Below are 13,594 nucleotides of genomic sequence, written 5' to 3'. Positions count from 1 at the left end.
GTGATGGTGTAAGCATCTGAGTCACCAAGTCCTCCACAACTCAACAGTTCTGTACATGAAACCAGAGCAGGAAAGATAGAGAGAGATGGAGAGAGGGGGACATCTGAGAAGGCCTTTAAAGTGTGCAAAGAATTCAGCGACAACACATTCACAGAACATTTTACGAGGATGAAGGCCTCGTCAAAAAGATTTCGGCATCTTAAAGTCTCCCCTAAGCTTTTTAAGTTTGACTGACTCACACTGGGAGCTAGAATGATGAGATGACAACACAAGCACAATAACACACTTTGTCCAAATGTAATACAGTCACAAATTAGCGTTTCCCTTTCCTGCCCAAAGATAGTAAAGAAGACTGATAGCACTCTCATGTCTGTATGCTAAATATGAAGCTACCTCTAGCAGCCGGTTAGCTTAGCTTTGCCTAAAAAGTAAAAGGTGGAAAATATTATCCAAATAATCCAGAATATCACCACATAGCATCATAGCTTGTTGTTTTTATATTTTATATTAACACAGATTAAACAAATGATAAACAACATGTTCTTGAGAGTTAGCCAGGCTAGCTATTTTCTGTTTCCATACATTCTTTATGCTAAACTAAGCTAACAAGGCTAGCTAAACTCTAGGGAATATATTGCAGGCTACAGCTAGAATATGAAAACTACATTTTCCTTTGGGTTAATCTGGCCTCGACTGTACACTCCAATTTAATACAGTAAAAAGTAACTTTCCCCTTTCTTGCCCAGAAGATTACAAGAAGATGGATAGCACTCTCATGTCTGTATGCTAAATATGAAGCTACAGCTAGCAGCTAGTTAGCTTAGCTTTGCCTAAAGACCAGGAGCAGGTGGACAGTTAACATGGCCGGGTGCATTGACCAATACATAATCCAGTATATCACCACAAGGCCACATACCGTGTTGTTTTACACCTTGTTTTTTTTGTCATAGACTGTATATGGTTTAGCTAGAGCAGTGGTCTCAAACTCATTTTCACTCCGGGCCACATCAGCATCATGGTCGCCCACAAAGGGCCGGTTGTAAATGTCACTACTCGTAACATATTGTTAAATAACTCTCTGCATTCACAGTTTAAAGTAGTCTTCAATGTACTCACAATACATTTCCATGTCAAATGTACAGTAACCAGCCAAAGAGCTGCTTCTATGACTGTTTAAGTATCTCATCATTTTGACTTTCAATCTCATCATTTTGACTTTCAATCTCAGAATTATGACTTTCTATCATAGTTATGACTTTCTATCTCATAACTTCGACGATGGGGATATTTTTATTATCAAGTCTAACTTTAAAAAAAAAGAAATAAAAAAAAAAAAATTAACTTTTTTATTTTTTTTTGCTGGCGGATTCGCGGGCCACATAAAATGACGTAGCGGGCCGTTTCGGCCCGCGGGCCGGGAGTTTGAGACCCCTGAGCTAGAGGTTAGCCAGGTTAGCCGTTTCCAATCTTTATGCTAACTAGGCTAGCTGAACTCTGCAAAAAAAACTGTCGACATATTCCTTTCATCCAGAGTTTAGTGTCTTCTCCACGTGTATAAAGCAGATTTAGCTCCAACAGAAGTGAATATGTTGCAGGCTACAGCTGGAGTATTAAAAACTACATTTTCCCTCTGGATCAGCAGAACTAGATCTGGCGTTAACTGAACACCCCAAAAATTCCTCTCCTGCTGTTGTTGTGCACCCACAGCAGAAACTTCCCCCGCAAGATCCAAAACACACGTGCACACTTAAAGGAGGGGGGGGGGGGGGGCACTAACGTGAAGCACCATTATATCATTGTGTGAGCCCTGAATCAAGGAGGGAAGGAGGGAGGAAGGGGGAGAGACTGCGAATGAATTAAAGGCATGCGTAAAGAGGCGAGCGGATGATCCTCTCTCTTTCTCGCTCTCTCTCTCTCTCGCTTCACCGTGCATCCCGTCTATTACTCCTCAAGTGTCTGTTTCCCACACCGGACAAGGTTAACAAGCCGCGCTGGTGTGTCTGCGTCGGCTGGAAAAAACGGGGAGGGGTGTGAGGTGGAGAGGTGGAGGGGTGGAGGTGCTGCAACTATATAATACAGTGATGTGCTGTGTGATGATGCAGACAGGCTACAGTAGCCTTAAATATGCCCAACCACATCCCACTCCCTGCTCAATATTCCCGGAAACATTGTGCACCATGCAAGCTGCACCGGAATAATCCTAAATACACCGTGAGGGTGGAGAATAATCCTGCTTTTATTTATTTATTTATTGTAGATATGCACAGTATAGCTATAGATGAGGTAAAAAAAAAAAACTCCGGTGCGCACTAATCCGGCTGGCAACGCGCCTACAGGACAAATAAAATAAGATAAAGAATAGTTTTAATGGTGGATGCGGATACGGAGCAGCGCGGGCGAGGCAAAGTGATGTGCAATAAAACAAATGGCAGCATCCATACCTTTCTCTCCATCACTATGCGCTCTTTTTTTTTTTTTTTGAGGCTACTCAACAACAGGAACTGTAGGATGTGTCTCTCTCCGTGGAGGTGTCCGGGTCCAGCGCGGCGCAGAGCTTCCACAGTCACTCCTCAACTTCCTCGCACGGCTTCTTCTTTTCTTCTTCTTTGAAGACAGCAGCGTCTCTCCGATCACTTCCTCATTACTGGGCAGCTAGGCGACTTATTAGCACTGGCCTGTGGGACGCCGAGTCGGGGATGGAGCCAGAGCCGGGATTGGTGAAGCCTCGTTCGGAAGGGGAGCAGGAGCGCATGCGCGGATCTCTCTGCTGGAGAGTCGATATGATGAAAAATCACCAGTGGCAGGGAGCGTCATCAAATTATCCTCAGGAGCAGGGGGGGGGGGGGGGGGGGTATACTGTCCGATGCAAGCTTTAACAAAAGGACTGTGACATGATGACTACAGGTTATTATTACAATGTGCGCTGCAAGAACAAAGACATTTGTTTTTTCATTCCAGGCCTCAATGATGTTCTGAATAAAACCTGTTTACACCTCCTTCAGCTCCCTAACCACATGGACTGTGGCACTTTCTCATAAAGCAGCCTTTATGTAGGGGTTGCGAGTTGTAACTGCTTTATAGAGCAGTTATAGGCCAAAATTAATGACATTTGGTCGCCAGATTGTGAAAAACAGTCGCCCTTGGCTACACTGAATCACCTATAAATTGATTACCGACATTTATAACATTATAGTATATAATTTATTGTCACGCTAGGTACATCTTTAAGTCTGCTTATATTTGTTTGGCTGTTTTTTTTATTTGTATTGTTCTGTACATTTAAGTATATTACGAGCAAATGGGAACTGGAGATTCTTCATTATTACCAAATTTAAAGGAGGATTACCAGCCAAAGGGATTTCACAACCTGGCAACCCAAATTCAGATCCTGTTCATGGGTTATAGCAGATATAAAAAGCTTTAGTAAATGATCGATTGACCATCAATGAAGCTATTAGTTAACCCCTTTATCAAGAAAGGGGAATATGAAATGTGAATGTCGGACTACTACTGAGATTTACTGACACCATGAGAAAATGTATATTAAGCATGGAAATATTATCTAGATTAAAGGGATATAAAGACTGTTCTCCGAAATAAGAGGTATTAAATGAGAAACATCTTATATTGCTTCACTTTCATTTTTATATTTATTGCTTTTCCCTGTTTAAGTTTCTTTTTGGGTGAGGTTTCCAAATGAAGGGCTTAAGGACAAAGATGCTGTACAGATTGAAAAAACCCTTTAAGGCAAATCTGTGATAATGGGCTCTGTAACTAAAATAGACTTGGAATCTTTCAATTTAGGCTGTACGATAGAAACATCGCTTGCAGGTGAACTTAGCCCAATGTTCTTGCATACAAATGGCACAAAAGATATAGAAAGAAAAGAACGGGTCGGTTCAGGAGCGTCTTCAGGTCCATGTCGGAATATTAGTGTCAGTATCTAAACTCTTTTAACCTCTCAGGCTGCAGACTGAAGCGGTCCACCAGCTAGAGAACAGGTTCAAAACCATCACGCTGAGCAGCATCCTCCCCGTTTATGAATCCCACTCACGTCCAATAAGTTCTGAAACTGACCTCACCTTTGAATTCCTTGAGGTTTTTCAAGGAAGAGTTTTTTTTAGAAAGTGCAGCACAATATCTGGGTCATAGCCGTGTTTCCGCACAAAGCCTTCTTACCGCAGTGCAGCCCACTCCTACCCACCCACAGGCTCAATCGGCAGAGGTCCACTATGGAGGCCTTGGCTCAACACCAGCAGATATCCCACTGCTGGAAATGTTCTCCAGCTCAATCTGAAGCAGCATCTGCTGTTGCGTCGTGAGCTCGTTTTATGAGTGATTGAATATTGAAGCGGACGCATTCAATTCGACAATTGTGCCCTTTAAATAAGGAAGAATTGACTGTTCATTAAGTTGGGTTCACTGAGGAACCGGCTGCATTCAAAGGAGGCAAAAAAAACTAAAAAACACTCTAGAGCACTCAAGGATCCGTGCAGAGCTCAATCAACTTTAATTAATATCTAAAACAAGCAGGTGTTCCCAAACTTAACCATTTGATTATGAAGCCACAACTGAAATAAGGTGATTCAGACATTTTGGCAGATTGATGTTCATGAGTAGATCCTGAGGTTTCTTCTTATTAATATTTTGGCCTCATTTCAGTCCTGGACATCAAAATAATCTATCACAGGCTCTTCTTTAACCATCTTCGACCAGGTGCCTCCGCTGGCGGCCCTGAGAGGAGAATCAAGAGGAAAAAGAGCCGTAAGCAGACGGTTGAATGCGAAATCTAACATCAACAACAAGAGCAAACAGTCCAAGCAGGAAGACCTACTTGCTGCTGTGCTGTTTGATGTGAGCGATGGGGGGAGGGGCTCTCGCAAACGTCTCTCTCTCTATCAGTGACGTCAGGGTCGTGTTTGGACAGGCGGACTTCCCCCTGAGAAAATGAACAACATACACAAATTCTTCAAATCCGCAGCAAACAGTTCTTTTGAACTTTTGAATGGAGTCTCACTTTTGGGCGGTGATGACCACGTTGCGTTTGGGCTCGCTGTCGTAGCTCACGCTCTCCACGGTGTAAACCTCGGCCAGCTCGTGGATGATCTTGCGGTGCTCTCTGTTCATGGGGGGGAAACAGTGGCTCCTCTTCGGCTGTTTTCCCTGCAAACACCAGCGCCGCACGAGCATTCGGAGTTCAGACAGAAAAGCATTTCAAAAGCTGTCCTCCAGCTACACTGGGAGTTACTGTTTCTATCACTCAAATACATTGAAAAAAATCTATCCTGGAATAGAGTGGGAGGTCAGGACCTCCGGATGCAACGCAGATCTGAGGCAGAGCGAGATAATTGACAGGACGGGAAAGAAGGAAAAACACAAAGTCTGACCAATGCTCTTGTGGCTGAATCCCTAAAGCAAAGTTAAACAATCTGAAGAGCCTTCACAGAGAAGTGGAGGCTGTTATAGTTCACATAAATTCACATAGTACGGGTGTGATGTGCGTGGGTGTCCACATACGTATTCCACCTGACTTTTTATGCTAGTCTACTAGATATGGAGAGTTTGGGAAAACTACAACTGGCATAAAACGGACACACTTCCTCTGCCACAAGCTAGCGAGAATCAAGTCAGTACAGATGCAGCAAATACGATAAAACCTTTCAGGAGCAGACTGAGGCAGAAAAGCGTTTGCCCCCATGATTCATCGTTCCAAAAAGAGATCCAGCTGGTCATAAACAATACATTTTTACATTTGGCACAGAAACCAGAGCAGCAGTGACCTCGGCAGCCTCGCGCCTGGAAGGCTCGATGCGTCCAACGAGACTCTTTTTCTAGCTGCCCCACGAGGAACCTACTAATTTAGTCTGGCTTGATACTAAAGAGGCTTCGCCGTCCTGTCAGAAATCTACAAGCTACCACAGCCGGTTCTTGCAGGTCCACATGGAGAATTGACCCGAGCTCAGAAATAGCTGAAAATACAACAACCAGGTCAGAAAGTAACGTAGAAAATAAATATGATAATACAAATAATGCAAGTTGTGGGTTTAGATGGCTCTTGTTTTGCTCTCCGGCTGTTCCAACTCTGCCTCACAGCGTTGTATCTGAACTGACATGAAATTAACTTCCTTGGGGTCAATTAAGTGCCATTATGCAAATGGATATCAGTAGATGCTTCGGTGTTGAGAGTTGATAAGTTAAGGTTGTCAATGTCCAGGAAGAAGAGAGACGAGTGGGCTCACAACACAGCCAGCAGAGGGAGCACAGGAGGACATCAAACTGTCTGTACTCGTCTTTACCTTATTAGCAAGCTCAACGAGATTCTTGATCTCCTCTTCTACCTCGGTGACGAATTTCAGGTCTTTCCTAAAAGAGAGGCGGAACAGAAGAACGTCTGTATTTTCTGTCCGTGGGGAACAAACAAGATGGCCGGCAATAAACGCGGTAAAACAGACGGAAGCGTCAAAGTCGGACCTGGCATCGTCTTTGAGGCTGTCGCTGTATACAGAAGTAGAGCGGGCGTTGAAGGGGTCAGAAGACAAGTCGATCTGCAACGCCTCCGCCAAGCGCCTGTTTCTCTCCAAGGTAGCGCACTCTTGATCACAGTCAAGCCTGAGAACACAAACTGCATGAGTTACACAAACACGCAGGCAGATCTCAAATCAAATCCTCGTTTCTTTGTTTGTTTGCCGTCTTAAAATGAGTCTTATGAATCATCGGATAGTTCCGAGTGGCTGATGCAATCCATTATATGCTTTGCCTCTGATTGATTGATTTAAATATTAATGCACAAACAAAAAGTAATCCCTCATAGTAAACAGGAAATCAATTTCTATGCAGAGGACTATTTAAATAACGTTTTATTATTTACTGAAACCACTGCAGAGAAACATGCCTCGCTTCCTCAAACACTGCGCATCAACGGCGTTGGCCGCGCCCTGCTGAATACCTGGTCTGCTTGAGCTCCTTCTTAGTGAGGAGCGGGCCGATGTCCATCGACTCGCCGAGCTGCATGTCAGACAGTTTACTGGCCATGGCGATGGCTGCATACCTGGCGGGCACAGAGGGATCGAGGGACCTTTCAAAAAACCCACTCGCATTCAAAAACATCCAAACAGCCGAGCACGGAGACGGTTTAACCGACCTCTGGTATGAAGTGGTTGCCTCTGTGCAGGCCACCGTTTCCTTTCTTCGACCGCAGTCACATTGTAGAGCGACCTGTGAAAAGGAAGAATCAGACTCCCACCGGTAGTGTTCACATGCAGCGGAATCCACTTCAGGCTTTTTGCAAAGACAGATATGTCACTTTGTTTAAAGGTTTGGTGCTGCTCGTGTGAGACATTCCTGCAGCTGTGAAAGCTCTCATTGTTTGTTGAGCTTTTGAGTTTGGAGGACTGCCACCGAAATGTTATTACTTGACCCCAAGTGAACTATTTATGACAGTTGCACACCATTAGAGCAGCTTGCACCGACATGTGGCTAACAGGAACAGAAAGAACACACATCTGTACTGAACACAACCCACGAATCCAACGACAATCTGCGCAGACTTTGCAACCCATGTTTCTGCTGCTGGGAGTCCAGCTGGTGTACCTTGGTGCTGCAGGTGGTGCGTGGGCAGCTGCTGCCTTTGTGACAGGGAGCGAAGCACGGGTGGCCACAGTCTGGACGCGGCAGCGCGCACGGCTGCAGGCAGCTGCCTCCCCCCAAACACTCGCTCCGGTGGCAGATCCGTCGGCAGCGGTGCATCTCACACGGCAGCGTTTTGTTACACGTCAGGCCGCAGGAGATGTCTTGCAGATGACATGCGATGTTGCTGCGTTGCTGCGGGCCGAAGAGAAAGACTTTAATCACAGGAATAAAAAGAAAGTAAAAGGAGTTATGCAGCTCGGGGGACGTTACCTCGTGCTTTCCCATGCACCATTTCTGAGTGAGGTACGTGCAAGGCGGACACTTGTCTTCACTGTGGCAGTTGTGGAACACTAAATGAGAGATAAATGTTGGGATTCTCATTCATAGTTTAGAACTGCCGTGTCAACGTTTGCTCTGTTTTTCTATTATCTCACCTGGGTGGTCACACTCGTGTCTTCTCGTGCACATGCTTTTGCACTCTGGCGGCTTTGTGCCACAGGGGATTGGCGGGTACAAGACAGTGAGTCCACAGTGACACGCCAGCTCATCAAAACCTACAAAACAAAGGAATCATAGGAACACAAGTCATAAATCATGGCACATTAATGTCAAGACATAACGCCACAGAGGACAGAAGAACTATGCAACAATGTCAAATGACTTTTTTTTTATTGTTGTTGGAATGGCCGGATGTGGTTCCTCTGAGACTTGGCTCATGAATACGGTGCTGTTGGAGCTGCAGGACTCACTGGACTGCCAGCAGGGCTCACAGTTTCCACGGTGGCAAGAATCCTGGCAGCGGTGGAGGCCACAGTTGAGCTTGTAGCCGCAGATCAGAGGGCACTTGTGCTCCACGTTCTGGACGGACAGACAGAAACCAGTGACACCACCTATAGCCTCGCGCTGCCCCAATGACAACACTTTATCAGACGCATGTCTCATCTCCAGATGTGTCTCGCTTGCATGAAAAACTCACATAAAAGTGATGATTGTAAGACTTTAATTTAGTTTAGTATGTATTCGTCAGGTTGACTTGCCTACAGTGCTTATAATGGATGTTCAGCAGTATAAAAACCAGCATCTTTTCAGCTCTTTTGCCATTTTTCAACTTGTTAACTTCTACGTAGAGTCACTGAAACAGAGTCACTGGATACTCACCACACAACACAGCTCGCCGCACTTGTGTCGGCCGCAGGAGCGTTTCTTGTTGCAGCGCTTCTCACAAGTGAAGATGAGCTCTTCTAGAATGGAAAGAGTCAGAGGTGAAATACCAGACAACGTAAGTAGATGGTGACCTCACATGTATTTAAATCTCACCTTCTTTTTGGATCGTTGCACATGGGACCTCCTGAAGAGCAAAGGATTCCTTTTTAAGTTCTTTGATATCATAAATAAAGCATAACCAATGACAGCGATGATAAATGATCAACGTTCTGCTGGGGTTTCTGATTACCTTGGTCTTGGAGCCACATCTGCATCGGACAGTGGAGGTCAGGCAGCAGGGACCACAGCTGTCCTCATGGCACATCTTCTCACACAGATGGATGGTGTCTGAAATAAACGAAGGTATTCAAGTCCTGATAAAGTGTAGCTCTCTAACCTCTTCCACTATGCTATGAGAAATTATTCAGAATCTAGTGGGAGAGTCTGAGGCATCTTCATCTTTGTCCGTCTCCCTTACCGCTGGAGCCACAGGCCAGGGGCTTGTTGCAGGTCTTCCCACAGGAGGGGATGGCATCAGAGCAGCTCCGGCGCTCAGAGTAGCCCAGCTCCATGAGCTTGGCCAGCACAGTCTGACTGCAGGGACACGTCTTCACCAGGCTCGGGGAGCGGGGACACGGCTGGCACGGGCCGCGGTGGCACTCCAGCTGGCACCGGTGAGCTTCGCAGTTCAGAATCCTGAAAAAGGAGTGCGAGGCAGTGGTGGGAACTGTCCAACTGAGGCTAACGGAGGACGGACGTCATTCGTGACACGAGGTCAGACTTACTTCCCGCATGATTTCTGACAGGAGAAATGTCCCGAACCATCGAATCCGTCTTTATCTGTGCCGCACAGGACTTCACGAGCGGTGACGCCACAGTAGCACCCTAAAGACAATAAAAACAGGAGAAACCGGGTCAAATCAAAAGACAAATTTCTATCTGTCGGAACGTTGTTTGGAGCTGGCAACGTGAGACTCACGCTGCTGAACTTGCAGCTGGCAGGGTTGACACGCCCCGCTGTGGCACACCTGGGTGCAGGTGTGTTTGGCACAGTTGAGTAAGGCAGCACACGCCGTGTTACACCGGAGCGCTGCACCTTGGCCACAGCGCATTGGTTGACTGCAAAGATAAAGTTCTATCATTACCATGGTGTCAAAACCACAGATAACAAAAAAGGAAGCAATCTCTTTGGGTGAACAGATAAACACACAGATAGGGAGGCGCAAACAGGATTCAAAGGTAGCGGACCTGGTCTTCCCACAGATACAGGATTTCGTTATGAAGGCGGGACATTGCGGACAAGGTCCAGGGTGACATAAGCTGAAGGGAGACACAGAAAATACTGTTCAACAAAAATACTCTACAGGAGAATTAAATACACAGACTGTACTATTTAAATACATCCTAAATCTGTAATCATTGAAGAAATCTGTATCATTGGTGGAGTTAGATTCCCAGTTAGGATAAAATATAGACTTTAGGATTGCATCTAATAAAATTAATACGAATAATCCTGTGATTTTCAAGGCTCACATGTTACAGGGGTGGTTGCAGTCCGCTCCGCTTCTTTTCTTCCCACACATGTCACCACAGCTGTGGGGGATCTCAGTGCGCTGCCACTCTGGGTTTGTCACTTTACCTGCCAATCAAAAGTTGAATAAAAAGAGTGACAACCTTGTTTTACTCACTTTCTGTGAAAGACTTGATTTGCTGTAAACGGGTGAGAAAAGAAGTCTCAGAAGAACAAATTATACATTAAATTATCCAACCGGACAACTAATAAATTACTATTTATAAAATGTATTTAATTGCATGAATGAAACAGTCACTCACCACAGAAGCAGGTGTAGGAGGTCGGTTGTTTTGGTGCAACATTCTGGCAGGCCGGACAACGCCAACCTTCAGCCGATTCTGAGAAATATAGATATACATTGTTGATATAAACTTTCCAGAAAGACAACAGATATTCCCTCTGGACTCCAAACTGCAATGTGATACAATATATTGTTGATGCAGCAGGAACTTCAAAGCCTTTTTGTTCATGGGGCCACAGCGTCTGGGTATTGTCCATCCACACAACAGCGCTATGCATTACGCTGTTGTTTCGTAGCCTCACAGAGACCACCATACTAAGGCCGGAGTGTGAGTCAGGGCTGTGATGTAGTTTAAGGGCTGTACCGTCTGCCTGGGAGGCCGGGGATCGAGCCCACTTCTTGATGCAGTTCAGGTGGAAGACATGGAAGCAGCTCAGGCAGCTCCACACCGGGGCCATGCAGCGGATGACGTCACAGCAAACCATGCACTCATACTTCTCCTCAGACAGCTGTTCGATCAGACACCCTGTGGAGGGAAGAGTTGAGAAAAGATTCTTTAACCTCAAGAACAGGCAGCTCCAATATTCATTTTGGATACCGCCAAATGACGTGAGACGTCTACTGTGAGTGGTAGAGTAATCTTGGCGTCCCGTAATATTAAAAATATAGTAAACAACTCTTTCTCTAAGAGTTTACAGGAGTTATGGTCTCACCTGTCTGCGTCTCCTTGCTCTCTGGCACCTTGTCCAAACTCCTCTGGCCTGGTCTATGGTTCTGATGATGCGTTATTCTTCTCCCTCCTCCGGCCTGAAGGGGTGTTTGTCGTCCTGAGCCACGTCCAGCTTTACAGGCAGCATCCTGAGAGGATCTGTCATAGCCAGAGTCATCCTGGACACTGGCCCCCCTCTCTGAGCGCTTTTCCTCTTGTGGTGGTAATTTGGGCGGTTTAATTGGCCCCTGACGTCGTTTTACCTCGGCGTGTTTCCTCTGATGATCATCGTGTTGATAGTCTGGACCTGTCCTGCTCCTCTGACTTCTTTCCCTGATGTCTAAAGAGGGGTTTTCTCTTTTGGTGTCGTTTGATCTCTGACCTTCTCCTGCAGCGTTGTTCTCTTTTAAGCGAGTACTCTTTTCAGTTGGTGGTCCTCTCCTCTGCTCCTGGCTAAACTTCCTGGCTCTTTTAGCCCCAGCATCTGGGTCTTCGCTGGTTTGTTCAAGATTCCTGCCTGCATCTTCTCTTCGCCAGCTGCGTCCATCAGGTCCATCATCCATGAGATGTGCCTGAGAATGAAAACCTCCAGCACCCCTGTTGTTAGCACTAAATGGGCCAAAGTCACCTCCGGGTCTTTGGCAACTGGAGCCATTTACACCTCTATCTCCTTCTCGCCTCCCTCTACCGCTGCCTCGCCTCCTGGCTCCATCCTCTCCCTGGTAGTGAGGGTGCTGATGCGACGCATTATCTGAATTATCGTGGCTAAATGGGGGTTTAAAGCCCTGATGAAAGTGTCCGTATTGTTGAGGAGGATCATAACTATTCAGGTTTCTGTCATTGTTGTATCTGGACCGGCCTCTTCTGGATTTCAGCGGATATTGTTTTTGGTGTGACGCCTCATCTGGATTGAGGTCAGGTGGGTCTGCAAACAGAGAAAGTGACAATGTTAAAAGCCTGGAGATTTGTGTATGATAATGCAGCTACAGTAAATATGCTCTAAAGACAGAATGAAAACATGATGATCCATGATTCACTGGTCAATTACTATGTCTTTAAATCAGTCTACAACCAATACATCTCTACCAGAGCCCAGAATAATGTCTTAAAACTTACATAATACAGTATGACCAACAGAAATAAACAAAATAACTCAGCAATTCAGCATTTTTCTGTTGATTTACTGCTCAAACACAACCCATGCTCGGGTTATGTAGCCAGCAGTTATAGCACAGGCTACTAACTTAACGAAGCTAATCATCATAAATAATGGTTCACAGGTCAGGTGTAACGTTGGCTTACAAAGTTCAATGTCACGTGATGTCTACGGATAGCATGACGACACTAACGTAGAAGGTTGACGTCACGTTAGCCTTCAGCTCGCTAATGTTAGCTGAAATTTAACGTCAGCTATCCAACCAAATTAGCTTATTTACCAAATAAAGAGTGTGTGTAACACGATATAAAGCACGTTTAGTCAGGCGGTCTGTCGTTACAGAACAATTAAGTTAAATTTGGACATTAAGAACTTGTTTTTCTCCTGGACACGTTATTTCGACAGCATGCTAGTTACCTGAGGAGCCCTCAGCCATTCAGTTTGAAGTCTGGTTATTTCTACTCAAGTTTGAGGCCAACAGGCTGTTATGTGAGAGATGACAACCGTGTCCAGGTACTCGGCAACAATATCCACTTCTTCACTCTTCTTCTGGTTGTTAAAACCTGAGACGAACTCTCTAAAAACAGCAGCAACAATCTCCTCCCACCTTCAACTCACTTTATCACACTAGCTTAAAGCTAACGCAAGCTACATTACGCTAGCTAAAGCAGAAGCTAGCAAAAGCGGAACTTCCGGTCAGTGTTTTCAAAGTAAAGGTAAACAGAATTCAAATAACTGGACATCAAATACTTCCTTCTCCAGAAACTCGATTTGATACCATTGTGGTTTTAAAACTATAGTTTGGAATATGACTGAGTCTGGCTTATGGGTATAATATTAATTTGCGAGGACAACCCATTCAAGGCATAATAATAAATTGGCAGAAAATAATACTAGTGAACGGCCACAAGGTGGCGCTCCATGTTTGGATTAGTACAATATGGAATAGAGAGGCTTCTCTAGTGGAGAATAGTGGGTGAAATCGAAATAAGTCTAAAAATATTAACATATGCTTCATAATTTTGCATGTTTCTGTGTTTTCTATGGTAACTTTTAAAATGTGGGTATTTAAAAAGTATAGGG

At 45.1% G+C, this 13,594-nt stretch overlaps 1 protein-coding gene across 1 annotated transcript; it reads right to left on the bottom strand.

Moving 5' to 3' along the window:
* Positions 1-4,486: 4,486 nt before the first annotated feature.
* On the bottom strand, positions 4,487-13,112 carry nfx1 (nuclear transcription factor, X-box binding 1). Its single transcript, XM_079291744.1, has 23 exons — positions 12,929-13,112; positions 11,360-12,280; positions 11,011-11,172; positions 10,666-10,743; positions 10,366-10,471; positions 10,081-10,152; positions 9,812-9,951; positions 9,618-9,717; positions 9,311-9,528; positions 9,083-9,180; positions 8,947-8,977; positions 8,788-8,870; positions 8,379-8,487; positions 8,064-8,183; positions 7,900-7,979; positions 7,591-7,821; positions 7,142-7,215; positions 6,947-7,048; positions 6,472-6,609; positions 6,297-6,363; positions 5,018-5,163; positions 4,835-4,939; positions 4,487-4,734 (listed from the first exon to the last, which is right to left on the bottom strand). The coding sequence occupies exons 1-23, from the start codon at positions 12,945-12,947 to the stop codon at positions 4,659-4,661; spliced, it is 3,276 nt and encodes a 1,091-aa protein (XP_079147870.1). The 5' UTR covers positions 12,948-13,112; the 3' UTR covers positions 4,487-4,658.
* Between the last annotated feature and the right edge of the window lie 482 nt (positions 13,113-13,594).

This window comes from Melanostigma gelatinosum (assembly GCF_949748355.1).
Source record: "Melanostigma gelatinosum genome assembly, chromosome: 20".
NCBI lineage: Eukaryota > Metazoa > Chordata > Actinopteri > Perciformes > Zoarcidae > Melanostigma > Melanostigma gelatinosum.
Note: the sequence above shows the minus strand (reverse complement) of the source record. Positions and strands in the feature narration are given on the sequence as shown.

What these genes read in the sequence shown, in the direction of transcription:
- nfx1 (XM_079291744.1), bottom strand. An exon ending in CTCCTACACCTGCTTCTGTG is followed by an intron (nt 10,472 to 10,665) that starts GTGAGTGACTGT and finishes TTTGATTGGCAG; the next exon opens with GTAAAGTGACAAACCCAGAG. An exon ending in TCGTTGAGCTTGCTAATAAG is followed by an intron (nt 5,164 to 6,296) that starts GTAAAGACGAGT and finishes TGGTGTTTGCAG; the next exon opens with GGAAAACAGCCGAAGAGGAG.